The sequence below is a fragment of the Rhodofomes roseus genome (assembly GCF_022264815.1).
Source record: "Rhodofomes roseus strain CIRM-BRFM 1785 chromosome Unknown C8Q71scaffold_3, whole genome shotgun sequence".
NCBI lineage: Eukaryota > Fungi > Basidiomycota > Agaricomycetes > Polyporales > Fomitopsidaceae > Rhodofomes > Rhodofomes roseus.
Window position 1 is genome coordinate 1,287,898 of NW_025952959.1, and position 24,400 is coordinate 1,312,297.

The 24,400-nt window shown below is 57.3% G+C and overlaps 10 protein-coding genes and 2 non-coding genes across 12 annotated transcripts; 8 read left to right on the top strand and 4 right to left on the bottom strand.

Moving 5' to 3' along the window:
• Positions 1-23: 23 nt before the first annotated feature.
• C8Q71DRAFT_738838 (uncharacterized protein) lies at positions 24-1,231 on the bottom strand. Its single transcript, XM_047922676.1, has 2 exons — positions 1,120-1,231; positions 24-1,058 (listed from the first exon to the last, which is right to left on the bottom strand). Exon 2 carries the CDS (start codon positions 952-954, stop codon positions 319-321), a length of 636 nt encoding a protein of 211 aa, XP_047783089.1. The 5' UTR covers positions 955-1,058; positions 1,120-1,231; the 3' UTR covers positions 24-318.
• Positions 1,232-1,352: 121 nt separating this feature from the next.
• On the top strand, positions 1,353-5,274 carry C8Q71DRAFT_738840 (GNAT acetyltransferase 2-domain-containing protein). Its single transcript, XM_047922677.1, has 10 exons — positions 1,353-1,586; positions 1,635-1,726; positions 1,781-2,075; positions 2,132-2,731; positions 2,783-3,619; positions 3,675-4,077; positions 4,134-4,259; positions 4,318-4,544; positions 4,597-4,871; positions 4,945-5,274. Exons 1-10 carry the CDS (start codon positions 1,482-1,484, stop codon positions 5,150-5,152), a joined length of 3,168 nt encoding a protein of 1,055 aa, XP_047783090.1. The 5' UTR covers positions 1,353-1,481; the 3' UTR covers positions 5,153-5,274.
• A 1,367-nt stretch (positions 5,275-6,641) lies between these two features.
• Positions 6,642-7,240, top strand: C8Q71DRAFT_738841 (uncharacterized protein). The gene is made up of 2 exons (XM_047922678.1): positions 6,642-7,156; positions 7,219-7,240. Exon 1 carries the CDS (start codon positions 6,647-6,649, stop codon positions 7,118-7,120), a length of 474 nt encoding a protein of 157 aa, XP_047783091.1. The 5' UTR covers positions 6,642-6,646; the 3' UTR covers positions 7,121-7,156; positions 7,219-7,240.
• A 1,186-nt stretch (positions 7,241-8,426) lies between these two features.
• On the top strand, positions 8,427-10,348 carry C8Q71DRAFT_738844 (WD40 repeat-like protein). The gene is made up of 4 exons (XM_047922679.1): positions 8,427-8,780; positions 8,881-8,973; positions 9,037-10,061; positions 10,111-10,348. Exons 1-4 carry the CDS (start codon positions 8,550-8,552, stop codon positions 10,118-10,120), a joined length of 1,359 nt encoding a protein of 452 aa, XP_047783092.1. The 5' UTR covers positions 8,427-8,549; the 3' UTR covers positions 10,121-10,348.
• Positions 10,349-12,384: 2,036 nt separating this feature from the next.
• C8Q71DRAFT_854147 (uncharacterized protein) lies at positions 12,385-13,462 on the top strand (the record flags this gene model as incomplete). Its single annotated transcript, XM_047927011.1, has 2 exons — positions 12,385-12,452; positions 12,505-13,462. The coding sequence occupies 2 exons, from the start codon at positions 12,385-12,387 to the stop codon at positions 13,460-13,462; spliced, it is 1,026 nt and encodes a 341-aa protein (XP_047783093.1).
• A 2,483-nt stretch (positions 13,463-15,945) lies between these two features.
• C8Q71DRAFT_738857 (carboxylic acid transporter) lies at positions 15,946-18,237 on the top strand. Its single transcript, XM_047922680.1, has 7 exons — positions 15,946-16,185; positions 16,242-16,338; positions 16,393-16,437; positions 16,611-17,254; positions 17,307-17,481; positions 17,537-17,648; positions 17,701-18,237. Exons 1-7 carry the CDS (start codon positions 16,046-16,048, stop codon positions 18,027-18,029), a joined length of 1,542 nt encoding a protein of 513 aa, XP_047783094.1. The 5' UTR covers positions 15,946-16,045; the 3' UTR covers positions 18,030-18,237.
• A 188-nt stretch (positions 18,238-18,425) lies between these two features.
• On the top strand, positions 18,426-18,534 carry C8Q71DRAFT_t21. The gene has a single exon. It is a non-coding gene; the product is annotated as a tRNA-Lys (tRNA).
• Positions 18,535-18,805: 271 nt separating this feature from the next.
• C8Q71DRAFT_t23 lies at positions 18,806-18,891 on the bottom strand. The gene has a single exon. It is a non-coding gene; the product is annotated as a tRNA-Lys (tRNA).
• Positions 18,892-19,020: 129 nt separating this feature from the next.
• C8Q71DRAFT_794645 (uncharacterized protein) lies at positions 19,021-20,598 on the top strand (the record flags this gene model as incomplete). The annotated part of the gene is made up of 4 exons (XM_047925552.1): positions 19,021-19,226; positions 19,300-19,417; positions 19,470-19,607; positions 19,657-20,598. The coding sequence occupies 4 exons, from the start codon at positions 19,021-19,023 to the stop codon at positions 20,596-20,598; spliced, it is 1,404 nt and encodes a 467-aa protein (XP_047783095.1).
• A 728-nt stretch (positions 20,599-21,326) lies between these two features.
• On the bottom strand, positions 21,327-22,501 carry C8Q71DRAFT_348888 (uncharacterized protein). The gene is made up of 2 exons (XM_047917982.1): positions 21,462-22,501; positions 21,327-21,407 (listed from the first exon to the last, which is right to left on the bottom strand). Exon 1 carries the CDS (start codon positions 22,294-22,296, stop codon positions 21,511-21,513), a length of 786 nt encoding a protein of 261 aa, XP_047783096.1. The 5' UTR covers positions 22,297-22,501; the 3' UTR covers positions 21,327-21,407; positions 21,462-21,510.
• On the top strand, positions 22,336-22,720 carry C8Q71DRAFT_854151 (uncharacterized protein; the record flags this gene model as incomplete). The annotated part of the gene is made up of 2 exons (XM_047927012.1): positions 22,336-22,473; positions 22,532-22,720. 2 exons carry the CDS (start codon positions 22,336-22,338, stop codon positions 22,718-22,720), a joined length of 327 nt encoding a protein of 108 aa, XP_047783097.1.
• A 288-nt stretch (positions 22,721-23,008) lies between these two features.
• Positions 23,009-24,376, bottom strand: C8Q71DRAFT_794646 (uncharacterized protein; the record flags this gene model as incomplete). The annotated part of the gene is made up of 5 exons (XM_047925553.1): positions 23,009-23,457; positions 23,513-23,801; positions 23,851-23,979; positions 24,033-24,117; positions 24,186-24,376. The coding sequence occupies 5 exons, from the start codon at positions 24,374-24,376 to the stop codon at positions 23,009-23,011; spliced, it is 1,143 nt and encodes a 380-aa protein (XP_047783098.1).
• Between the last annotated feature and the right edge of the window lie 24 nt (positions 24,377-24,400).

Genomic DNA, 24,400 nt, shown 5'->3' on the forward strand with positions numbered 1-24,400 from the left:
GTCCAGACAAATGTCCTCAATACTTTGTGCGGAGAATTCAATACATTGATTGGGATGTTGCTGGGCAATGTGTTACAACAGGAGTGCAGCAGAAGAAAACGAAGGATGTCGAGAGACGCCATGAAGTGCAGTAAACATACATACAACTTCGAGTGAACGAACGAGTAACCAGGTAATCATTCTATGATCCTCAGCCTATTTGCCATAGGTATGTGGATGAAAGTGGTATGCGTGGATGAAAGAGCGTTGTCCTCGCTTTGCGCCAGGAGTGACGTCCAGCGGTTAAATCGTTCTCCGGAGTTCCTGCCTCAGCCCTGCCTACCGCAGTATGAAGGCGCAGGCGAGAACATGTTCAGGGGCCGTACAGATTGGGATTTGGCTAGCGAGGATAGGTGCATCGTCGATGGTATCCTGCGCAGGTGCCGCGTCCTCGGCCTGGTGCTGACTGGTTGGGGACGATGGGGGACCGCTTGACCGAAAGCGGTGTAATAGTCGGCCTGTATGGCTACAGGCCCGCCGCGCTGACCCATGGGAATGCTTGTCGCAACCTCTGGAGTGCGCATCGATCTGCTGGATGCCACTCGTTTCGCGGAAGCGGCCTTCATCGCCTCCCTCGCGGCCATCTCGCGCCTGTAGTGCGACTCGCCTGCTACCAGCGTGTTCCACGAGTCTGCAAGTGCGCATGGCTTCGAGCAGTATCGATCGCGCTCGGGTTTGATGCTGAACCACTTGCCGCACAAACATTGTTTGTGGCGAGCGTTGGGGTGCATGGAAGAGACGGTATTCATGGCGGGGTAGTAGGGGCGAATGACTGAGGCGACGAGTGGATGGGGCGCAAGGTAACGCCTGCGCGCGTACACTGGCAAATGACTGAAAGAACGGGTACGCACAGATGTCCTTTATATAATGTCTCGCTCGGGAGGTTCCACCAAGGGGGGACAAAGCGAGTACCATTCCCTTTGACGTCGGCAGCGAGTTTTCATTGTTCACGCCTCTCGAGCACGTCCACCCTGGAGTAGTCTTGTTATGTCAAAGCAGGACAGGTTAGGCGTATTAATCTCAATGAAAGCGAGTAAGTGTAAGACGTCACGGTCTAGTGCCAAATACAAGGAACCATACCGTGCCTAATTCCAATGAATAGCATTCAGCTTGCGTATTCACAAGAGCCGCATTGTTGGCTCTGAGAAAGAAGGTGCGGTATTAATCGGTGAACGTGGTGGTATAGGACGAGGATGAAGACGCGTTCCTTCGCCGTTTGACTTCCTTCGCTCAGCCAATCAACGCTCGAGGACCAGAAATTTAGCTAGACGCCCGTGATCACACTCCTAGTCGACTTCCTCGCATCTCTTTAAGTTTAACTTCCTCGATCCTCAGTGCTACTTTCTAGCCGGTCGCCGGCCCAGCGTCATCTCAGGCAGACCCAGGATATTACAGGCAAGGGCTCACTGTTGTTCATCAAAAACCCCAGTCGGTAAAGCGACATGCGCAAGCAACTCGATCCCCGATTGCCTATCCTCATCAATAACAATGTCAAGAAGAATCACCGTTCATTCGTAGTGCTAGTTGGGGACAAGGGAAGGGACCAGGTGAGCTAGATAGCATGCCTCACTGTCAGGAGGTACTCATTCTATCAGGTGGTGAACTTGCACTTCCTGCTATCCCAAGCCCGGGTGTCTGCACGACCATCCGTTCTTTGGTGTTACAAGAAGGATCTCGGCTTCACCAGGTAGGCTGCAGGCTCTTCAGACCACTATGCCGTACTCACAGAGGGCACTGTTAGTCACCGAAAAAAGCGTGAAGCGAAGATCAAACGGGATGTCAAGCGCGGTGTGCGAGAAGCCAACGAGCAAGACCCCTTCGAGATTTTTGTCACCGTCACCGACATCCGCTATACGTACTACAAGGAGTCGCACAAGATCCTGGGTCAGACCTATGGCATGTGTGTGCTGCAGGACTTCGAGGCGATCACGCCGAACCTACTTGCGCGGACGATCGAGACGGTCGAGGGAGGTGGTCTGGTTGTGATCCTGCTGAAGACGATGAGCTCGCTGAGGCAGCTGTATACCATGACCATGGTGCGTCTGATTGTTCCTGTTTGCCCTTCGTTGTGGTTGATGTTCCCTTTGCGCAGGATGTTCACGCCCGGTACCGAACATCCGCCCACGACACGGTCGTCGCGCGTTTCAATGAACGCTTCATACTTTCCCTCAGTTCCTGCGAGGACTGCCTCGTCCTGGACGATGAACTCAACGTCCTTCCTGTATCGCGAGGCAAGGACATCAGGCCCATCGAGGAGGAGCGCGGGAAGGGCAAGGTCGAGTCCGAGTTGAAGGATCTCAAGGACAGCCTCGCAGACACAAAACCCGTCGGCGAACTCGTGAAGCTCGCGAAGACACTTGATCAGGCGCAGGCGATACTCACTTTCGTCGACGCCATCGCGGAGAAGACGCTTAGCTCGACAGTCACGCTCACTGCAGCCCGTGGACGAGGAAAGTCTGCGGCACTGGGTCTTGCGATTGCAGCGGCGCTTGCACATGGGTACTCGAATATCTTCGTGACGAGTCCTAGCCCGGAGAACTTGAAGACGCTGTTCGACTTCGTGTTCAAGGGCATGGATGCTCTGGGGTACGAGGAACACCTTGACTATGATATTGCACAAAGCACGAATCCCGACTTCAACAAGGCGATTGTGCGGGTCAACGTCTTCCGGCAACATCGTCAGACTATTCAGGTACGTACAACGCGTGCTAACCTCTCACAACCCTCTTATCTGTCTATGTAGTACATTCAACCACAAGATGCCCATGTCCTCGGGCAAGCCGAGCTAGTCATCATCGATGAAGCTGCCGCTATTCCTCTGCCACTAGTTCGCAACCTCATTGGCCCTTACCTGGTTTTCATGGCGTCCACCATCAACGGCTACGAAGGCACCGGCCGGTCGCTCTCCCTTAAGCTCATCCAGCAGCTGCGCGAGAGCACGCGATCCGCCCTTACAAAAGACGCCGCGTCCGCCGACGATACCGCGCCCACCGCAGGTTCGTCCAAGAAGCCGCTCGCCAAGGCCCCGCCCAAGGCACGCACGCTGCGCGAGATTAAGCTCGAGACACCCATCCGGTACGCCACAGGCGACAAGGTAGAGAGGTGGCTGAACGCGCTCCTCTGCCTCGATGCGACGATCGCGCCGAAGAGCGCAGTGCACAGCACGCCGCACCCGTCGCAGTGCGAGCTCTTCTACGTCTCGCGCGACACGCTGTTCAGCTACCACCCTGCGTCGGAGGTGTTCCTCCAGCGCATGATGGCGTTGTACGTCGCGAGCCACTACAAGAACCAGCCGAACGACCTGCAGCTCCTGAGTGACGCACCCGCGCACCATTTGTTCGTGCTTCTGCCGCCGATCAAGGACGACGAGAGCACGCTGCCGGAGCCGCTTGTCGTCCTGCAAGTTGCGCTGGAGGGCAACATCAGCAAGCAGGCCATCATGGATGGCCTGAGTCGCGGATTCAGGGCTGGCGGAGACATGATTCCTTGGTTAATTTCTCAGCAGTTCCAGGAGAGCAAATTTGCGCTACTGTCTGGCGCACGAATAGTTCGTATAGCTACACATCCGGATTATGCCAACGTGAGTAGGCCAAGGGCATCTTAATTGGTCAATGCTGATCATTCCTTGAGCTTAGATGGGCTATGGAGCGCGCGCTCTGCAGGCTCTAAATTCTTTCTACAGTGGGGAGTACTTCAACCTTGACGAGACTGCACAGCCCGAGCTGTCTTATCCCGATCCCGCCGCGATTGACGAGTCGACAAATCTCTTGACAGACAAGCCGACTGTCCGTGCGGCGACGGCAATGCCACCACTACTCCAGCGTCTGACGGAACGCAAACCCGAGACACTCGACTACCTTGGCGTATCGTACGGCTTGACACCACAGCTCCTCAGGTTCTGGAAGCGTGCGGGATACGTGCCACTGTATATCCGACAGACGACGAGTGAGCTCACTGGCGAGCATACATGTGTTATGGCCCGCGGCCTCAACACGTCGGCCGATAGTGAGCTAGAGTGGCTAGGGGAGTTCGCGAGAGGTACGGATTATCTGAAGTTTCGCTAGGTATTCTTCGCTCACGCGAGTCATTCACAGACTTTCGGAGACGATTCCTGTCGTTGCTATCGTTCAAGTTCCGGGAGTTTGGCAGCGTCACAGCTCTAAGCATCCTAGAGGCCGCTAGCAACGGTGTCAAGAAGCTGGGGTCAGAGCGTACAAAAGGTAAGATGTGTCGCTCTTCCATCGTAACATAGATGTTTAGTGAAATGAACCATTGCAGATCTGACAAACCAGGAGCTCTCCTTCCTCCTGTCGCCTTTCGACCTCAAGCGCTTGGAGTCGTATGCCAACAACATGCTCGACTACCATGTCATCCTTGACCTGCTACCCACTGTTACCTCTCTGTACTTTGAGAAGCGGCTAGGCGAGGATGTGCACCTTAGCGCAGTGCAGAGCTCCATTCTGCTTGCATTGGGCATGCAGCGCAAGACGATCGAGGAAGTCGAGGTTCGTCTGTTCTCCGGTGTACACATGAAAGAAAGCTCACGCTTGTGCACAGTCGGAACTGCAGCTGCCTGTCTCGCAAGCTCTCGCACTCTTCGTCAAGATCGTCAAGAAGATCAGCAAGCGGCTAAACGACGTTCAACGTCAGGCCATCAGCGCTGCGATGCCGGAGGAGCCCGCGACATCTCGGATAGATGGGGACGGCAGTGCCACAAAGTGGAAGCCAGTCGAGACGAGCATTACTGACGAACTGAAGGACGCTGGTGACGAGGTAACGAAGTCGCTACGGGATAAGCAACGGCAGATGATTGACTCGCTCGACCTGAGCAAGTGAGTCGCATGTCCTTCAGGGCGGGATCTGTCCGTCGGTGGTGTTCGTGCCGCTCACAGGCTATTTGTGCAGGTACGCAATCGACGACCCCTCGGCAAATTGGAGCATGGCTGAGGCGCAGGTCGCCAAGCTCGCGGACGGCGGGGGAAGCGGGAAGTCCACTATCATCAGTGTCAAAAGCACTGCCACTGGCAAGAAGAGGAAGGCAGATGACGGCGACGAGAAGCCAGCGAAAGAGAAGAAGGGAGCACGGCGAAGTATGAAGAAGGCGAAGCGGTAGCAATCGGTGCGACGTCTGATATCTGTCCTTGCTTAAATGAGTACATGGCTGTCTATTACATTCATCGGTCTGATCTACAAGTCAACCACGACGATTACATATGCTCGAGTTTTTTTTTCTTTTTGGAGGGCCAATCGGCTACAACGAGGGAGAACCTCGTTACCTCCGGGCGAGATGCATTGACGCACGAACTCCCGATGGGAGAACGAGTGTAGGACTCAGGCCGTCGTTACGCGCGTCGCCGAGCTAGCAACACTCGCTCAGGCATCATACCCACTAGAACCCGCATCCTAGAGCTGCAGCACGCAGGTAAGGTCAACCCATTGTGCAACAGCCTTTTGGATGTTTTGGAGGGAGACCAAATTGCAGTCTGCATGCGAGACATTCAGTACATCCTCATATGCGCGACCAAATCGACTCACCTTCCGCTCCGAACCGCGTGCTGGCCCGCCGAAGTCCAGAAGATCAACCAAACGGTCGTCGGGTCATGACTCCTCGCGCCGGTAATCAACTGAACAACATTGGGCCCTAGCCTGGGGAGGTCGACCACTTCCTGGACTCGTCTTGATCCGGGACCACGGGGAACGGTGCGGGGACGGTGCGCTGTAGCTCGAGTTGAGGTTGAGGCCTTGAGGTCTGAAAGAGAACCAGAAAAAGTTCAGTAGACAACAGGCAGGTCCGTACCCGCAAGCTGGGGGAAGGGATGATGTCGGACGGAGGATGAGGATGTTGATGGAAGGGGGAGGATGATGGGAGGATGATGACGGAAGAAGGATGATGACGGAAGAAGGATGATGACGGAAGAAGGATGATGACGGAAGAAGGATGATGACGGAAGGAGGAGGATAACGGAAGGGAGAAGGGGAATGGGAAGGGGTACATCCAGAACTTGTGCGAATCCAGGTCCATGTCCTACAGTATCATGTCCTACAGGTCCATGTCCTACAGTACCATGTCCTACAGGTCCATGTCCTACAGTACCATGTTCTACAGTACCATGTCCTACAGGTCCATGTCCTACAGTACCATGTTCTACAGTACCATGTCCTACAGTATGGAAAGGTGCATGTGAGCTGAGGCGGCCTTCAAGACATAGGGAGGGAATGTCATACCGGGTCTCAAAAATGTCAACCATTGCTTCATTACGCATCCACCTCAGGGCCGAAGAGCTCCTCCCACAGTGCATTCAGCGACTGATGGGAGGTGCCATCGGAGCCCTCGGCGGCGGTAATGGCAGGGAAGATGACCACGGGCGTCGCCGGTGTGACGACGACGTCCGGGGCCGCCGCCTCCATCGCCTGCTGTGACTTCGACTTCGACGCGTCCGGGCGGAACGCTTCCCGCAGGGGCTCGTCGAAGTCGACGCCATTCGAGAAGACAGCAGGGATGGACTTGGCGATGATAGGCTGAGGGACGGAGGGGGGCAATGACACGATGACGGGAATACCCTCGGGAGGAAAGCAGAACCTGGCGGGCTCGTCTTCGTGGCCGAGGATGTCGTTCATGTCAGCCCAAAGTTGGCGTTCCAGCTCAGAGTCCGATGCTGCCAAGGTACCGGCGTCGCCATCGGTGGGGAACCCCGGAGGCATGGGCACCTCAACGGGAACACGAGGGTGCCGGCGAGCAGGCAATGGCTTCACAGGACGAGCTGGGGGAGAGCAGTCATCGGACTTCGCAGGGACTTCCTCGACCACGGGGAGGGCATCAACGTCGACACTGGACTCAACATCGAAGACGTCGACCATGACCACATCTTCGTCGATCGGTGTCGAGGGGACAGAGCCCAAGGAGGAAGCAGTGGAGGAGGAGTCTGTGCGGGACATGAAAGGGGGCACCGGCGGGATGGGCTCCCAGTCCATGGCGGAGTCGTTCGTAGGCTCGGAACTCGAGATAGCATCGACGGGCATGCCATCAGGAATGGAAGGAGAGCGAGGAATTGACTCTGCAGGCGAAGTCCAGCAGGACTGAGAGAGGGGGGAGGGGCCTCTCTTGATTGTCGGAGCACTGTATGGACGATAACATGTCAGAGCTTGTACACCTCATGGCCACTTGGGTTGATCACTCACATAAGGGAGTTTACAGAAGTCGATTCAGCCACATTTGAAACTCGACGGACGGGCACAGGTACGGGGAACTTGGGCACCTGTGCGGCTTCGGTGGTCGCGAATGGGTGGGAGCGGACAGGCTTGTAGGCAGGCGCATGAGCGGAAGCCTTCAACACCTGGGGCACTCGCGGAACCTTAGCGTTCGTCGAGGAAACTCTCGGTGGGGACAGGGCACGTCTCCGCTCGGAATCGTCGCCAGAAACGACGCGGCGTTGACGGGAACGACCTCTCGGTGGCTCGGGAACAGGCTCACCGCGAGATCTTCCGAAGAGCTTGGATACCGAGCGGATGATGTGCGATTTGCTCGAGCCAGACGGAGCGCTCGGGGCAGCAGCGGGAGTCGGAACCAGCTCCTTTTGCTGTTGGAGGCGCGCCTTGCTGAACTTGTTGGATGTCGCGCAGGAAGGTCGCTTGTGCTTACGAACAGGTGCAGATTCTGCAGCATCTACACCCACCCGGGCAGTCGCAACACCTGGCGCCACCACCAAGAACTGGGAGAGGATAGCCTGGCGGAAGAGCTTAGAGGAAGGCATGATAGCAAGAAAGTTCGAGGATAGATGAGGCAGGGAGTTGTACTAGAAGCACTGAGATGGGTGTACTACGTGGTACGGTGAAGAAAGAGGTCGATGGCTGGCGGGCTGTATTTAAAGGCTGCATAGCGCGGTCAGTCGCCGAATTTCGTGCCAGGCTGCCAGTGGGCGATGGTCGAGATGGCGCAGCTACGATCCATGCGTCCAGATAACTCATTTACAGGTTAGCGTACACTTTACATGGTGCTAGGACAGTACTCACTTTGGGACCATTACGCCGGATATCGCCGCCGTCTCGTTTGGGCACCTCATTGTGTGACGATGGGCTCGAGGTACTGTTCGTACTCGCATGCACACTCACAGTATGTCCCGAGTACCTCCTATCATGAAGTGTACTGTGATCAGGTAGGAAGATACATCAGCGAATCAGATCCCGACGATGTTGGTTCGGAGACGTATGTATCATTAATCCGAGCAGATTCAAGTTGAACGCAGGTTGAACGCGTCGCACGCGCCAGGCGAGCACTGAGGCGCGTCACGATCCCGTGACTGCTTAGACTGAAAGGAACCGGAACGATTCGATTCGATCGATCCGTTGTGTGTTCACCGCGCCAAACATCGCTTGCGTTGCGCTTGGAGCCTTGGACCACTTACATAACTGTGTACATACATACCGTCGACCCCTCTCACTCCCGGCCAAACGTCGAGTTTCTCTCAAACACGTTAGCTTGTAGTTGACAAGGGGCCTGGTGCTTGCTCGAGATGGATTCTGATCCCCTCGTCTTGCCTATGTGCACAATTCAGCCTGACTTCTTGTCCGTAATATCCGACGTTCACCAAGGTCTTACACCGGAGGACACATTTTGGCTCTCGTGCTACAAATCTGGAGAGCCGTCTGTCCACGGGAAAGTGTACGCTACTCTCGACGACCTCAATCGGGACTTGGTACGCTTCGAGGGAAGAGATGGTGTGGAACTCCTCCGCAGTGGAGAGGTGAGCATCCGCTCCTACTGACCTCCTCGCATGCATGCGCCTTGTCGTCTGTGTCCGGTATGTTCAAGCGTCCGAAGTAAAAACGATGACCTATCTCTAGGCACTGTACTCAGCGTCTTGTTCTCCGTTGCACATACCACCTACAAGACTCGCTGTGCCCACGAAGACGTATTCAGAGCATGAGGGGCGTAAAGTAAGTGCCGCATTTTATCCTTGTCCTTGTAATCTAGGCCGTTGACTATTTGCAACAACTTAGGCCTTGAAGATCACAGCCTTTGACGTCTCCCCAGATGGATCTCAGTTCGCGACGGGACATATGGATGGTTCGATTCACATTTCCCAAACATCGCAGTCTCGACCTACCAATTCATGCAGACCACATGTCAGCACGGTCACCTCTCTCCGCTTCTTCCCGTCTTCCCGCGTGCTCCTGACCTCCTCCGTCGACTTCTCCCTCGCCATCTTACCTGCAGCGCCACCAGAGGAGCCCTCCGCTACACAAGGGCCTATCATGCCGGTACGGCGTTTCCGTGGACACACGCGCGGCATCACTTCGACGGCGATCGTATCAAAAGGACGCAACCTGCTCTCCGCCGCGAGGGATGGCACGGTTCGCCTCTGGGACGTCCCCTCGGAGTCGCAGATACGGATGATGGGCTCAGCCAACGGCAACAATGTGCCCGTCCTCGCGATCAGTGTTGGCGAGGGGTCGCTTCAGGCTGACGGTACCGCCGCTGATGAGGCAGGCACCGACCCGCGTGAGGTCGACACGGAAGACAAGCTCGTCTTTGCTGCGCTGCAGGATGGCACGTTCGAGGCGTTTGACTTGCGGACGAAGCTCAGTGTATTCCGCTCGCAGGCTCAACCAGCGCGGGGGAAGAGCGTACTGCAGGCGATCGCGTATGCGCCTACGGAGGACCTTGTCGCCACGGGCTCGACGAACGGGATCGTCGCGGTGTACGATACGCGTGCGCTCGCGACACCATTGACCACGTTCAAGCGCAATACGGCGTCCGTCGAAGATCTCACGTTTGTGCCGCTTGACGCCTCGTCGTTCGCCACAGACGCCAGAGCTCTGGATGGGTCGGGCATCGGGTTGGCCGTTGCGACGGAGGATGGGCTGCCGTACATCGCAGATGTACGGCCGGAGGGACCTGGCGTACGTGCCGAACTTGTGGGGCCGGATTGTGAAGCTGTGCGCGCTGTTTGTGTCGTGCAAACACAGGAGCCGGAAGTGTGGACGGCAGCGGATGATGGCGCAGTTCGGCGTTATCGGGTGAGGTAAGTGGTGGTTTTGCTCGAGTGTGCGGGTCTTATATTCAGCGACAAGGGGTGTGTAGGTCGACGACATTGTACAGTGCGAATCAGAAACAAAGAGTGTATTCTAGTCGGTGAATGTTGTGCATGTACGTTGTGTATGCTTTCAGCGGTCTTCGTTGCCCGGCCGGCCTGCTACGCGCTCCGACCTGCCGGGGTCAGACGTAGATGAGGGTTTTATCTTTGGACCTTGTCGGCGCGATTTGCTGTCGTATGATCTAGCATTGAGAGGGTTGCAAGAAGTCTGTTTGGGGGTGCATCCTAGGCGTCATCTCATTGTCACCTCTTCTGTCTGCCTCCGATTCCGGAGCCTATCGGACGTGCGAGGGTGAGTTACATTTCTTCGAGCTTCACCGATTGATCTGATTGTGAAGAAAGTGCAACGAAGGGACATCATTGCCTGGTCTGCAGTACTCAAGGTACAGTCAAGGGTCGCAGCCATGATTGATGGCGGTTGCAAGGTAAGAAGCAAAGAATCGAGTTTCTTCTCAGCTTACACTCACTTATGCATGAGCGCCGATGGCGGCCGTGCTCTCGGCTCACCATATTGTCAACACTGGTTTACCGCGGACGTCTCGTTGCTCAGCATGTCTTGGAGCCGTGCGCGGAGACATTCATCGATTCCTCGGGGCGGGAATGCAGGCTGTGCGCACAACATTGACTATCGCTCGAACAGCCGCTGGATGTGCTGCGCTATGTTGGCCGCTGAAGCGCAGAAATAGATGAGTCCGAGCTACTCCATACTTCCGGCGCACAGCGCCTAGGAGGTCCTGCCGGTGAGACTGTACTCATTCAATAGGCGCTCATACAGGCCAACGGCATCAATGTACTCGAGCGGCGGGTGCAGCAACGTTGCGCTCATGCATGGTGGACGGCGCCTTAGCATTGCGATACGGGGTGCAATCATGTATGCTGTGAATGGTGCATATGTGGCAGCGGCGTTCCCGAGGAATACCGAGGTCCCCTATCTGACTCCGAGGGCTCCGGCAAGCTCGGACTCGATGTTCGCCCTGGACAGAAAATCTTTACCTGTGTCACGGTAACTTAACTTGCTCGCTGCCGACTGCAGTGACGCGCAGAAGTGCCATGAGAGTGTATTGGTCGTTGTAGTACGAGGTATGTACTTTAGGCAATCTTTCCGTTGTTCACATACTGAAATCGAGTACCATCGAATTGCAATGGCATCCAGATAAGTAGCACCCACGGAGCTTGGCCGACGTTCCGAGCGCGTCAATTGTCCAGATGCGATAATGCTAAGAGTTGCTTGTATCCTGATCGCAGAGATGATCGAGCGCGTTCGTCCTGAAAGCAGCCTGAGCCTCGGGTGATGGTGCCACAGCCACCGGGTGGCGCTGTCCCGGCGCTGTTGTTCAACTTGTTACAACCCTGGCATATCTGAGTCGTTCGGTCGGAGCGGAAGCGGCATGGTAGTTCTGGGAAGCTAGGATGTGTTTGGATTCGTGGGTGTGCGGGAACCAGCATTACTTTAGCCTCTCGGCATCTCTGGTGAGTTCTTCGTGGCATGGATGGTCCGGCGGGCGATGATCTATAGACGCTGACAGCAGTCGTTGAGGCACGAGCTTGTCCTACGCTGTGTTTGCGACACCGCACTTCATGCCTGGGCGGGTGTAAGGCACACATTTCATAGCAGCTGTTAGGCACGAAGGATCGACGAAACTGGTGCGCGGGCGTACTTACTGGCCAACGAGCTAGGCGACTGTACGGTGAGCACATGTATGGGCCCGATTGCGTACGATTCAACATCCGGGCAATAGCAAGAAGTCTTTCGTTGCCGCCAAACCAAACGCCATCAACAAGGCACGACATAGAACCTCGGCATGCAATGTGCCAGTGCATCGGCGCGTTGGAGACCAAGGGGTGACTGAATAACTCGGTGACGCCCTAATCTGCCAAGTACTCCACGGCGGGTCATTGGTCGGTCGAGATGCAAAGTCATGAAACCTGCGTCGACATTGCCGCAGCGCTCCTCGGCCACGCTGGAGTCTGACTAGACAGTCGCCCATGGCCACTCGTCGGCTTCACATATTTAAGGTGACCCTACTTTCAGGGGAACCTCAGCTCTTTCCACTTCTTCGAGCTCACACACAAAAGCGGGTACTGGTTGGTGAGTACAATGCGACGTCTCCTTGGAAATGCCCTGGTTTAACAATTGTTCACTAGCCTTGCTTTTTTTCTTTGTCGAACGACACTTACGATCTTTGCCAACTGCACGCCATCCAACGACCTCATCCTCAATCCTTTCAATCTACATCTCTAGCTCATCGTCATGCGTTTCTCCACGGTCTTCACTGTTGCTGCCGCCGTCGCTGCCGCGACCCCCGCTCTCGCTTATCCGTAAGTATGGATCGATTCGACTTCTGCCCTCGACCTAACACCTGCTGTCTAGTATGCCCGTTGAGACTGAGGCGACAGGCGAGGTCTCCGAGCAGCCCCACCCCCACCACGGTGCCGGCATGCATGCCCACGCTGGTGCGCACGCTCATCACGGTCATGAAGGCCATCGCGGTCAGCAGCACGGCCAGCACGGCCATAAGCAGGGCAAGCACGGTCGCAAGCATGGCGGAAAGCAAGGTCGCAAGCCAGCCGCTCGCGACCTAGAGGAGCTCCTTGCTCGCGGCCCCGGCGATGAACACGAGGAACACGCTCACGCTGGCGCGCACCCTGAGCACGCTGCGCAGCACGCTCAGGAACATCACGATGCTCACCACCCTGCGCACTCTGCTCAGCATCGCCACCACCACAATGGTCAGCAACCCGCACACCAGGCTGGCCAGCACCCCGCCGCTGGTCAACACGCTGCCCACCACCAGCCGCACGCTACCCGTGAGTTCTTCAACGAGCTCTACGCCCGCCAAGCTGGCAATCACGGCCACCGCCACGGGCAGCAGCATGGCAAGCACGGGCAGAAGCAGGGCAAGCACGGGCAGAAGCAGGGAAAGCACGGGCAGCACGCCGGTCAACACGGCGAGCACGGAGCCGGCCACAAGCACCATCACGCTGAGGCGACCGAGGCTCCTGCTCCCGCTGCTGCCGTTTCCGAACGCGACTTCGAACTCGATGAGTTCTACGCCCGTGAGCTTGAGGGCCAGCCTGGGCCTCGCCACGGCAACCACGGCCGCAAGCACAGCCACAAGCACGGCAAGCAGGGCCACAACCACGGTCAGCAGGAGCACGCTGGCAAGCACGGCCACCCCCACGCCGGCGGCAGGCACCAGAAGACTACCGCCGTAGAGCCCGCCGCAGAGCCCGCCGTCACGGCGCGCGACTTCAACGAGCTGTACGAGCGCGAGCTGGATGATCTGGCTGAGGTCTTCGCCCGCTCGCTCTATGATGAGCTTGACTGAGGAGATAGCATGTAGTTGCCAGTGGCTTGCTAGTAGGATGGATGCACTCTTACTCGAGCTGAATGGCATGGATGTCGTTTCGACAGAAGATTGCAGTGTGATTAGGCCATGGTTGTTCATTCCAGTCATAGGAATGGCCTCCAGTAGATCTGGGAAGACCACTTGGACAGCAAGCGGGGCCTGAGGGGGTGAACGTCGTCAATGGACGCTTTGGCGGGGACACAGTGGTCCTTGCTCCGCTACGAGTGAACGCGTAAATCTATGCCTACAATTTCACCAACATGAGCCTCGCTCACGCTCGCTCCCGTCTGTTCTGCGCAACGCAACCGGCTTGTTCGCACTAATTGACCCAGTGCCCATGAAGTACTGACGAGTCACGACTCACGAGCGTCGGAATATACGTGAGGCATCTGCAACCGCCTCCCGCTGTCTCTCCATCTCGCACTACTAGTAGTGAGGACACAAGTCGACGACAGCATGCAAGGACCGCTGCGCCAGCCGCAGAGTTGTTCGATCGCAGCGGGCGGCGGGACATCCCGTCGCGCCGGCGCCAAGAGCGCGGGCGTGCCCAGAGCCTATCGTACGTGAACGTGGGCCCCGCGCACCCACACTGGACCCACAGCAAGAACGGGGGGCTACTTTACCGAGCTGGGCGACGTCGGACGAGCCGCCAAGCTTCCAAGCGTTCGCGAGCTTGACAGCGTAGTTGATCGAGACTCACGAAGACCAAACGAAGACAGGCGTTCCCCACAGCGATCGCGATCAAGGCTTCCCGTCATTTACAGTAACCGCATACTTCATTTGGGGACACGTCATGTGGATGTGCGAGCTTGACTACAGTGAACACCCAAAGGTTGAGACGTTGACAGCAGAAGAGACAAGTGAAGGAGGGTCTGCGATTCGCGGCTCCACGGCCCGGGAGTCAGCGGGGAGCGGAGTTGTTTGCGACTGTTAGGATCCAAAGCCCTAGCATTCCCGATTTGGGACGCGCGCCTTGTCCGTTACTCCCCGCCGGCTCTTCGCGCCGAAGGGACGGTGCGTCCACGTACGTAGTAGTGCTCACCGCATAGAGGAAACGGTGACTCAAGCGCATCGCCTAGCCGATGTAGTCGCATTTCAACGGGGCGGTGCCGCTACTCTTAGTGTAGGGACCGTCAAATGCAGCATGGTGGAATCGGGCCGGCACGCTCGACATCCCGTCTAGTATGGACCGTGCGGATCTAGCCCAGACTAAGACCGCGACCTTTACCTAACTGGCGAGAGGTACATCGCTCGAGCCCTCGCGAGTCGAGTCCGCACTGAGCGAACTTCCCAAACAACAGTCAATGTTGCCCTTCATTCGTGCGACATCGAGGTTGGTCACTGGCAGAGGCTGCAGCATGCCATTCATACAGCCTGGCGTGGCATGGTATCCTTACAGGCAGGCTAATTGTACCGCTACTACAGACTCCTGGAACAGTATTGGTAATCCAAGTCAGGATGTGACATAGACTCATCAGGAGCCATATGGTAGTGACGCGCCGATTTGACTCCGGTACGTCGCCTGCTAAGCGGCATGGCGTTCCATGTTGAGTGACCTCAGTTCTGGATTCTGGGCCTTTTGCAAACCGCGTATAGTGCATAGTATTGATTGCGCGAGTCTTCCTTTCGTGCTGGCAAGTAGCTCATCCATGGGGCATACGCGCACGTCAAGCATACTTACATACATAAGATATGCTTACCGTGCACTGATGCCAGTGATGGCGGCAGAAGCGCGGCGTGTACGCCGTTGAGATAAGTACTTAGCACCGTTGGCGGCTTCGCAAGTTCCATTCTCGTCCCCGTAGAATCTTGAGGCACTGGGGTCCTGGTCTGTGTATAGCTCGCCGCGGCTTCGAGCGATCGTAGGCCGACAAGGTTCTGGCTGTTCAACGGCACTACACTTGAACCCGTTGACTCATTCATGAATCAGATAATGAATACCTTCCGAACGTCTTCACACACTCGAGGTTGGCTGGAAGCATTGCGTCGGGTCGCAGATTTTGAAGGCAATGGCCTGCGACGCTGCGTCGGCGAGGTTGGTTCTGCTGGGCGAGAGGAGAGACGGTTGCAGGGCCCGCGCCGTCGGTGGGTTCGCGTGCGGCCGGAGGGACAGGTGACCGCGTGCTCCGGGGCAATCTTCGATCGCACCCTCCCGAACCGATCATCCCAGCCTTCGAATCGGCGCGTCGCGTGCCTAGCGCCCTACCGCTCAAGGACCGCGTCTTGACGCGCTCGGGCGTCCGCCGTCAGGCGTGCAAGACCCGATACCGAGGACGCAAATTCAGCATGGTGTCTCGATGGTGTCTGTGTCGCATCCCATTGTGCGGAGCGCGTCGGCCGGTGTCCTCCTGCGCCTGTCGGACACGCGAATTGGCCGAGAGATGGAGAGAGATCCGGGTACCGGGACCGCGATGTGCGAACGCGCTAAGGGGAGGTGTGGGGTATGATGTGGGGAGTCCGGGGGAACAATGATCGCGGCGGCAGAGATACCCCATCACGGCCGCCGTATTTAAAACAGTCCTCAGCACGCTGCCTACCCCGCGCCCCCGCCTCACGTCCACCATGTCGTCCGCGGTAACCACATATCTCAGCCAGTGCTTTGTCAACCTCATCCCCCATCGGGAAAAGAAAGCCGGCGACCTCACGCTCTGGCAGGCGATTCGCAGCCTCACGTGGATCCAGTGGGCACAATTCTGGTGCGGGTGCGTAACAAAATGGCTTCTCAATTCACTCGGTCGCTGACGCGCCTTCGATGCAGATGGTTGGCGTGGATTTGCGACTCCTACGACTTTTTCAGCGTGTCGCTCAGCGTCACGGCCCTCGAAAAGCAGTTCAACAAAGATGCTAATACCATCGTACGTCCCATCATATCTCACATCGTATGATATTAGCTAATGGTAGATATCTAGTCGACCGCTATCACGCTTACGCTCCTCTTCCGTTCGTTAGGTGCTGTGAGTATTTCACCCTCGTTCGACTCCATTTTAGTGGGTGCCGCACTCGCCTTCGGGCGTGGGCCGGCAATGTTCCTAGCCGACGCTATCGATGCGCTCGCCCCGCCCGTCCAGACTGTTCTACGTCCGTCCGCCCCCACTGGCATCCACTGACTCACCCCCCCTCTACCCAGGTTATCTTCGGTATCGCCTCGGACCGCTTCGGCCGCAAGTGGCCGCTCGTCGTGAATTTGCTCCTCGCCGCCGCCTTCGAGCTTGGCTCGGGCTTCGTGAACAGCTATGAGCAATTCCTCATCGTGCGCTCCTTCTTCGGAGTCGCCATGGGCGGAATCTGGGGCCTCGCCTCGTCCACCGCGCTGGAGAACCTGCCTGTGGAGGCACGCGGTCTTGCGAGTGGGTTCCTCCAGGAGGGCTATGCAGTCGGGTATCTTCTTGCCGCGGTGATCAACCTGACGCTCGTCCCGGAGACCTCGACCGGCTGGCGCGGGCTCTTCTGGCTCGGCGCGGGCCTCAGCGTCCTCGCGGCGGCGGTCCGCGCTGTCCTCCCCGAGAGCGAGGTCTTCTTGCGCGCAAAGGCGGTCGAGCGCGCGACGGGGCACACGACAAAGAACAAGACGAAGGTGTTCGTTCGCGAGACGAAGCAGATGTTGAAGAACCACTGGATTCTGTGTTGCTACGCGGTCGTGCTCATGACTGGGTTCAATTTCCTCTCGCACGGTTCGCAGGACTTGTACCCTACGTACCTCCGGACCACGAAGGGCTTCTCCGAGCACGACTCGACAGTGGCAACGATCATTGGAAATTGTGGTGCCATTGCGTACGTGAATCCCACGTTCCTATATCGCGCATCGCTGACGTGTTAATTACAGCGGTGGTACCATTGCCGGATGGCTGTCTCAGTACATCGGCCGGCGACTCACCATCATCCTGTTCGTCTTGCTTATCGGCGCATTCATCCCGCTCTGGATTCTCCCGTCTACATTCGGCGCATTGTCAGCAGGTGCTTTCTGCGTGCAGTTCGGTGTGCAGGGAGCTTGGGGAGTAGTACGTGCCTTCTCGTTCATTGATTCCTCAGTCTCTCAATGGCGCCTCCGTGCAGATCCCGATTCAGCTCGCGGAGATGTCCCCACCCGCGTTCCGTGCGACCTTCCCTGGTGTTGCATACCAGATGGGCAACATGGTCTCCTCCGCCTCCGCACAAATCGAGACCAGTAAGTCCCGTCCTTCCCCTTCCGCTTACCCACCACTAACGCAATCCCCCAGCCGGCGGCAAGAACCTCAAGACGACCATCTTCCAAAATGGCGCATACCAGACCGTCGCGGACTACGCGACCGTGCAGGGGATCCTGCTCGGCGTCGTCGCCGCGTTCGTCGTGCTCTGCACGATTATCGGCCCAGAGAATCACGGCTCGCACTTCGAGAAGTACAAGGCGGCGTTCGAGGAGGGCGCCGGGCGCGACGAGGAGATGCCCGACCTTGACGAGCACGGGAACCCCATCGTCCGTGCCGGCCCCGAGGGTAAGGGCGCAGACGTCGAGTCGGGGTCCCGCCCGAGGAGTATCGAGGAGGTTAGGGAGAAGGACGTGGATTAGCGCAGTGGGTGCTGAGTTAGTGGATGGGTATATCCTAATCTTCGCGCTCTGCCGATTCGTGGTGAGCGTGGTGCTCACCGACGAGGTAGCAAGCCCCGGTGGGCCGAGTTGTACGATCATGCCGTGACGACCTTCACGATGTTGTGTGGAAGCTGTATTTTTACCGTGTACGTCGACGAACATATCTAAACACCTGTAATGCCTTCGATGACTCTTGCGCGGCCCGTTTGGCGAGAGCTCGCTCGAGCCGAGCAGCTAAAAGTGGGTGTGAAGGTCAGGTATCCTGAACGCGGTGGATGGCAAGCGCCGGTCCCTGCCACTCGGTCCCGGCGTGACTCGGAAGCTAGAATTTGATGCGCCAATTACTATATTTGGAAGGGCGGAAACACGTGCACAGCCCGCCTAGCTCAATCGGATAGAGCGTCAGACTCTTAACCCTTGAGGCTGCACAGCGACCACAGGCGGGCCAATCTGAAGGCTGCGAGTTCGACCCTCGCGGTGGGCTACTGGATCGTTTTTGTGGACCGCTGTCTCATTGTCCCCGGAAGGGGGCGGCCGGGGATGTTTTTGTTTACATTTACGAGGATTTACGAGATCTCTGTAGGCAAGATGCCTCTAGGTACTAGGTGATAGGTCGCTACCGAGAATGTACGATATTCTGTACTTGAATCAAGAATGTCCGGTTGCGTGGGTGGGATGGATCGACAGGTGCGCAGGGTCCATGAAGTGAGTCGTTAGATCCCGAGACTGGCATGAAGCGGAGCAAAAAATACACTAGCCCACCGCGAGGGTCGAACTCGCAGCCTTCAGATCACCGCCTAGTGTAAGAGTCTGACGCTCTATCCGATTGAGCTAGGCGGGCTACGTATGTATGAATGGTTGTGTGACCATGAAATCTTTGCAAGCTTGCCACGGGACAGTCCGTGACCGTGCCGCTGTACTTCACCGCGATGTCGAAGTTGCGCTTCAGGATCCACCGACGTCGGAGAGGATGCTCGGACGCGTCGCCTCCACCTCTCTACTTCCTCCAACTATCCGCCAGCTTCTTAGCAACACTTCAAACAGCGCACGCGTGCAGGTGAACGGCTGGGTCAAGTCGGTGCGACGTCAAAAGAATGTCACATTCGCGGTCATCTCGGACGGCAGCTCAGCTAAAGGGATCCAGGCGGTCATACAAAATGGCTCGCTAGCAAAAGTGTACGTGTCAGCGTTCTGGGCGGGCGAGCAGGTCGTAAGCTAACGCGGTAGTTGATTGGTGGCTGCTGTCAAGGTTAACGAATGGTGCGAGCGTGAGGCTGGGCGGTACCCTTGGGGATAGTCCGGGGAAGGGTCAGGACAAGGAGCTGCGTGTTGAGGAGGTGGAAGTCGTGGGCGAATGCGACCCAGCGGTGCGTCAGAGCGTCTGCGTCTTTCATATCCGACTGAACGACACCCGACCAGGCGTATCCCATACAAAAGCAGGCCTTGCCCGTCGATTATCTCCGGGACAACTGCCACTTCCGGGCGCGTACAAACACCATTGCAGAGATGCTCAGGCTCCGCGCGACCGCGTCGGACGCGCTGCAGCAGTTCTTCAACGTGAGCGCATCGCGAGGTGTGGGGGAAAATGTCACTCATTGACGGGCAGTCATTAGGCTTCTGCTACGTGCACACGCCTATCATAACCTCCAGCGACTGCGAGGGTGCTGGAGAGACGTTCCGTGTCGCGCCTCCTGAACCCTCAGAACCTGCTACGCACCCAACGGAGAACAAGCCCTCAGAGTTCTTCGGTCACCCAGCGTATCTCACTGTCTCGTCACAGCTACATCTCGAGGCCCTCGCGACGGCCCTGTCCAGGGTGTACACCATCTCACCAAGCTTCCGCGCAGAGCGCTCCCTGACGAACCGCCATCTATCCGAGTTCTGGATGCTCGAGGCCGAGTGGTCGTTCACCCAATCCGTCAACGACATATGTGCTGTCACAGAAGGCGCCATCAAAGACGTCCTCTCCAAGACACAACCCCATGCGCAAGTCTTCGCGCAAGCCACTGGGCGCTCGCGAATCCTCGAGCATCTCCAAACAGCAAGCTCGACCCCGGTCTGGACGAGGCTGAGCTACGGCGACGCGGTCGCGGAGCTTGCGAAGTACCACGCGTCCGCGCGGAAGTTCCACTTCGAGCCTGCGTGGGGGAAGCCGCTGCAGAGCGAACACGAGCGGTGGCTCGCGGAGGAGCTCGTCAAGGGCCCGGTGTTCGTGACGGACTACCCAGTGGCGCTCAAGCCGTTCTACATGCGCTTGAACGACGACGGGAAGACCGTCGCGTGCTTCGACCTCCTCGTCCCGCACCTCGGCGAGCTCGTTGGCGGCTCGCTGCGCGAAGAGCGGAGCAATTTGCTGGATAAGGCGTTGGAAAGTCATGGGCTGGACAAGACGCAGTACGGGTGGTACTCGGAGCTGAGAAAGTATGGAGGGGCGCCGCATGGAGGGTTCGGGCTTGGCTTTGAGCGTTTGATTAGCTGGATATCTGGCATTGAAAACGTACGGGAGTGCATCGCTATGCCGCGGTGGGCGGGGAGGATGTTACTGTAGACATACGGTGTCGGGCATGTTTTACATCCCCGTGGGCACCAGACCGAACGCATGCTGCCTCTCCAAGATACTAAGTACCAGCCTGTATCTTACACATAGTATAGAATGACCTCGCCACTGCGTTACCCCCAACCAGTCCTGTAATAAAAAGTCCTCTCCGTAAGGCATGCTCCCAAAAGGGTTGGATAGTCATAGCCGGCCGTAAGTATACAGAGTGGAAGATACCGAGACTGGAAGTCACGGTTTACCATTTAATGACGAGCGGGTTTCTAGGGTGCATCGCACCCCCATCGCGAGAATATTCGCGGACAAATACACGCGACCAAATCTCCAGGCGCCCATGCTCGACGCCTTCGAAATCGTTGATACTGTAGACTAACCTAAGCAAGGCTTCACCAGGCCCAGGTAGGGGGCGTTAACTAGCGACCAAGCTGAATGTGATGTTCCGCACGGGGTCGCCCGTTACCCGCTGCCTGGCAAGCTCCTCGACTACCTCTGGAGTATTGCAGAATTGGTGTAGAAGACACAGCAGCCTGGACGGGTCACGACGAGCAGAAGAGACGAAGAATTCGCTGGGGCGGGTGGTTCGCAGAAGGTGAGGCGTGGGTAAACGAGGGTGCAAGTCTTGGGGCGGGCGGTCGAACGGGCGCAAAGAGGGCGGCGGGGAAGACCGAAGCGATGGTTGAAGCTTGAGGCCTCTGAGAGGCATTCCGGCTATCGGTGCCAGCAGCGGCACAGGCAATAAGATGCGCTAGCATGAATCAACCCCGACAACGCCGTACGCTTCAAGTCCGGACGTCCCGCGTTGCCTGGGGATTGCCATCGGCGCCAGTTCTCATAGAGAAGAAACCCGAGCGACTCACCAGTATCATAAAACGCGATTACCAGCCTGGAATATCTTTTCCCGCAGCACTATCTTTCCTCCTCCTTGATAGAGACGCGCTTTCTCGGCTTCGCTGGAGGATAGGCCTCGTGGCTGGTGGGCCGCGGTCCGTAGATCGTGGAACGGATTGCCTGAACCCATAGACGTGCTCCCAAGCCGACACAAGCCGCGCAGAGCAGGCTTGCGCCAACGAATACGTAAATTGGGTAGACGTCGACTGCGATGGCCCTGACTACGGCGTACGGTGTCAGGATGAACGCGTTCAGTAGCACGTTCACGAAGACGAAGAGCGGGGCGAGCAAGTAGGAGAGAGGGCGATAGGCTATGGCGAGGGTTGTCCAGAGAGGTTTGCTAACGACATAGCTGAAGGACCGCCGAGTGAGAGCAGCGAGGACGCTGAGCAAGGAGGACGCGAAGCGCAGGAGCTCGACGATGGGTGGGCTCGTTGAGTCGGCCGGATTTGGGCTGGCGGTGGAAGTGTGCACCATGGTGACCGTGCGTGTCGGTACTGCCTTTGTCAGGAAGTCCATTCTATTGGCAGTAAGTGCCGAGGTTGCACTCGGGTTGCACAGGTTGCACTTGCCACTCAGGCTGGCAGTGGTGGCGTCGAACACCGGCTCACGTGGTGATCGGATGCCCTTATCCGGAAGGTATGCAAGAACGACTGTCGACGCCACCCCGCAAGGCGGGGATGACATCACCGTGACGCATCCTTCTCCAGGATCGCCAGGCGCGTCCTCGAGCACATATAAACCGACGAGCTCGCCGCCGACCCTGGCTTTCAACCTACTGCATCGCCTGTTATTCTCCCACATATAACGACCCTTCTCTACTCCTCCTACATCATCATCATCATGGACACCACGCGCAACGACTTCACCGAGGGCCACACGACCGACGACCAGAAATTCAAGAAGCAGTACCAGACCGTCGGCCGACCCCCGGTCACGGACCACAACATCAACGACGAGTACATCCGCGACCCTCCCAACGTGAGTGGACTCACTTTTCGCTCACGACTGCGCGCGAAATACTCAACTTGTTCAATAGAACCTGAACATCCCTGGAGAGACGTCGACGTTGCGCAAGGCGCCCGGCCTGAAGGAGGGCGCGCAGGAGGTGACAGACCCCAAGCAGGATGGTGTCCTCGGCGACGAGCCTATGAGCAGGATACAGAAGGAAGTCGCGCTAGGTGATTTGGCGAGCGAGAACACCGTTCACCCGAATTCAACGTCATGATTTCGTTTGGTCAATCGGTCGGGGGATGAAGGAAGGTAGAAGGACGCTGTAAAGTTGTATGATATAATCCCAATCACATCCAGAAGGGACTCTGTTACAAGTCCATGGTACTTAGCAGTGTCCATCTAGAGTTGACTGAGTGGTGATCCACTGGAAGCAAAGTCAGCCATGTTGACAGTCATAAGACAGCTAATGGCGCACCATTATTGCCATGCACGTATGTATGTCGCGAGCATGGCTGCACACTTACAGTATAAGTAGTAGCCAATGTCCTGACTAGTGCCCTCATCATCGCATGGCAATATCTTCCCTCCGTCTACGTTCGTTCTCGGCCTCAATTTCTGCAGCTTCCCGCTCGAGTCTTTCCATCTCCTTCGGGTTTCCTAACTCGACCTTGTACGCCTCCGGGTCCCTCAATTTGAACCCAAGCCTCCTCTTCACCATGCCGACATACCCCACCTCGCTTACGCTCCGCGACACCTGGTCTAAATGTTTCTCCTCTTCACTCAGCTTCGTAAGGATATGCGCGGGAGGACCCTGTCTTCGCCGCCGGAGGGTGCGCTTGAGTACGACGCCCGCGCGTTCGCGCTGCAACTCTCGCGTCTTATTCGCGATCTTCTCCCGGCGCGCGGCCATGATCTGCGCGGTAAGCGCAGGCGGGAACGGCGTCCGAGCACGCTCCTCGTCGCGCGCGAGCATTGCTTCGAATTCGTCTGCACGCTCCTGCATCGGATTCACTGTCACATGCATCAGTATCGCGCGCGTGTAGAAGACGGACACACAGATACGCACGCCACAGGTCGGCATTCTCAACGAACTCGCTTTTGAACGGCTGTCCCTCCTGCAGCGCCCTCTCAGCGAGCGCTCGCTCCTGCTCCACTTCGCACTGCATGTCCATGAGCTGCTCTTCGTTCGCCCGATTCTCGTCTATGCGCCGCTCGCGCTGTTTGCGGCGCCATCCAATCAATCCGGAGATGTGCTTTGGCTGCGGTTTCAAGCGAGGAAGTGGGCCGTGGTAGATTGTGGCGCGCAAGAAGATCCCTGTCATGATGGGTCGCTTTGCGAGCTTGTCACGCCAGGCCTGGAGGAGGGGATGAGAGGGGGTGAATGAAGACATAGGGATGACTGACGAGCATCTCTTGTGCGAGGCGGTCGTTCCGCGCTTTCTCATTGCAGAACGCAACCATCCGGGCGTACCGCTCGACGATGGCTTGTGAGCGCGGTTCCCCCGCTTTCGCAGCGGCGAACATGTCCCGCATCTGCATAAGTTTATTGAGCGGACGGCACATGACTCAAGCGCATCCAAACTCACCTTGTGATACCGTGCCAACACCCTCTTCACCATGCTCGCCTTCCGCAGCCCCTTGTGCTTCTGGAACAACGTCCGTATCCTCGACCTGCCTTCGGGTATCAGGCCAGAGTCACCCCCGAGCCGCGACAACGGAAGCAGATGTGTCGTACATACCGGACGTCGTCGCTCGGCGCATCACGCAGGAGCCCGCGGTAGAGCGACCATCGTGTGGGGATGCGGTGCGCGAGGAGGTTGCAGACGGGTGTGCGTAGGCCGAGAGGGCGCAATGAGGATACGAAGGAAGCGATGCGGGCACGGTGTGCAAGAGATTCGGCGGAGGTTAGCGAATGTAAAGCTGCGGCCATAGCTTCCCAATCCACCGGGTTGAA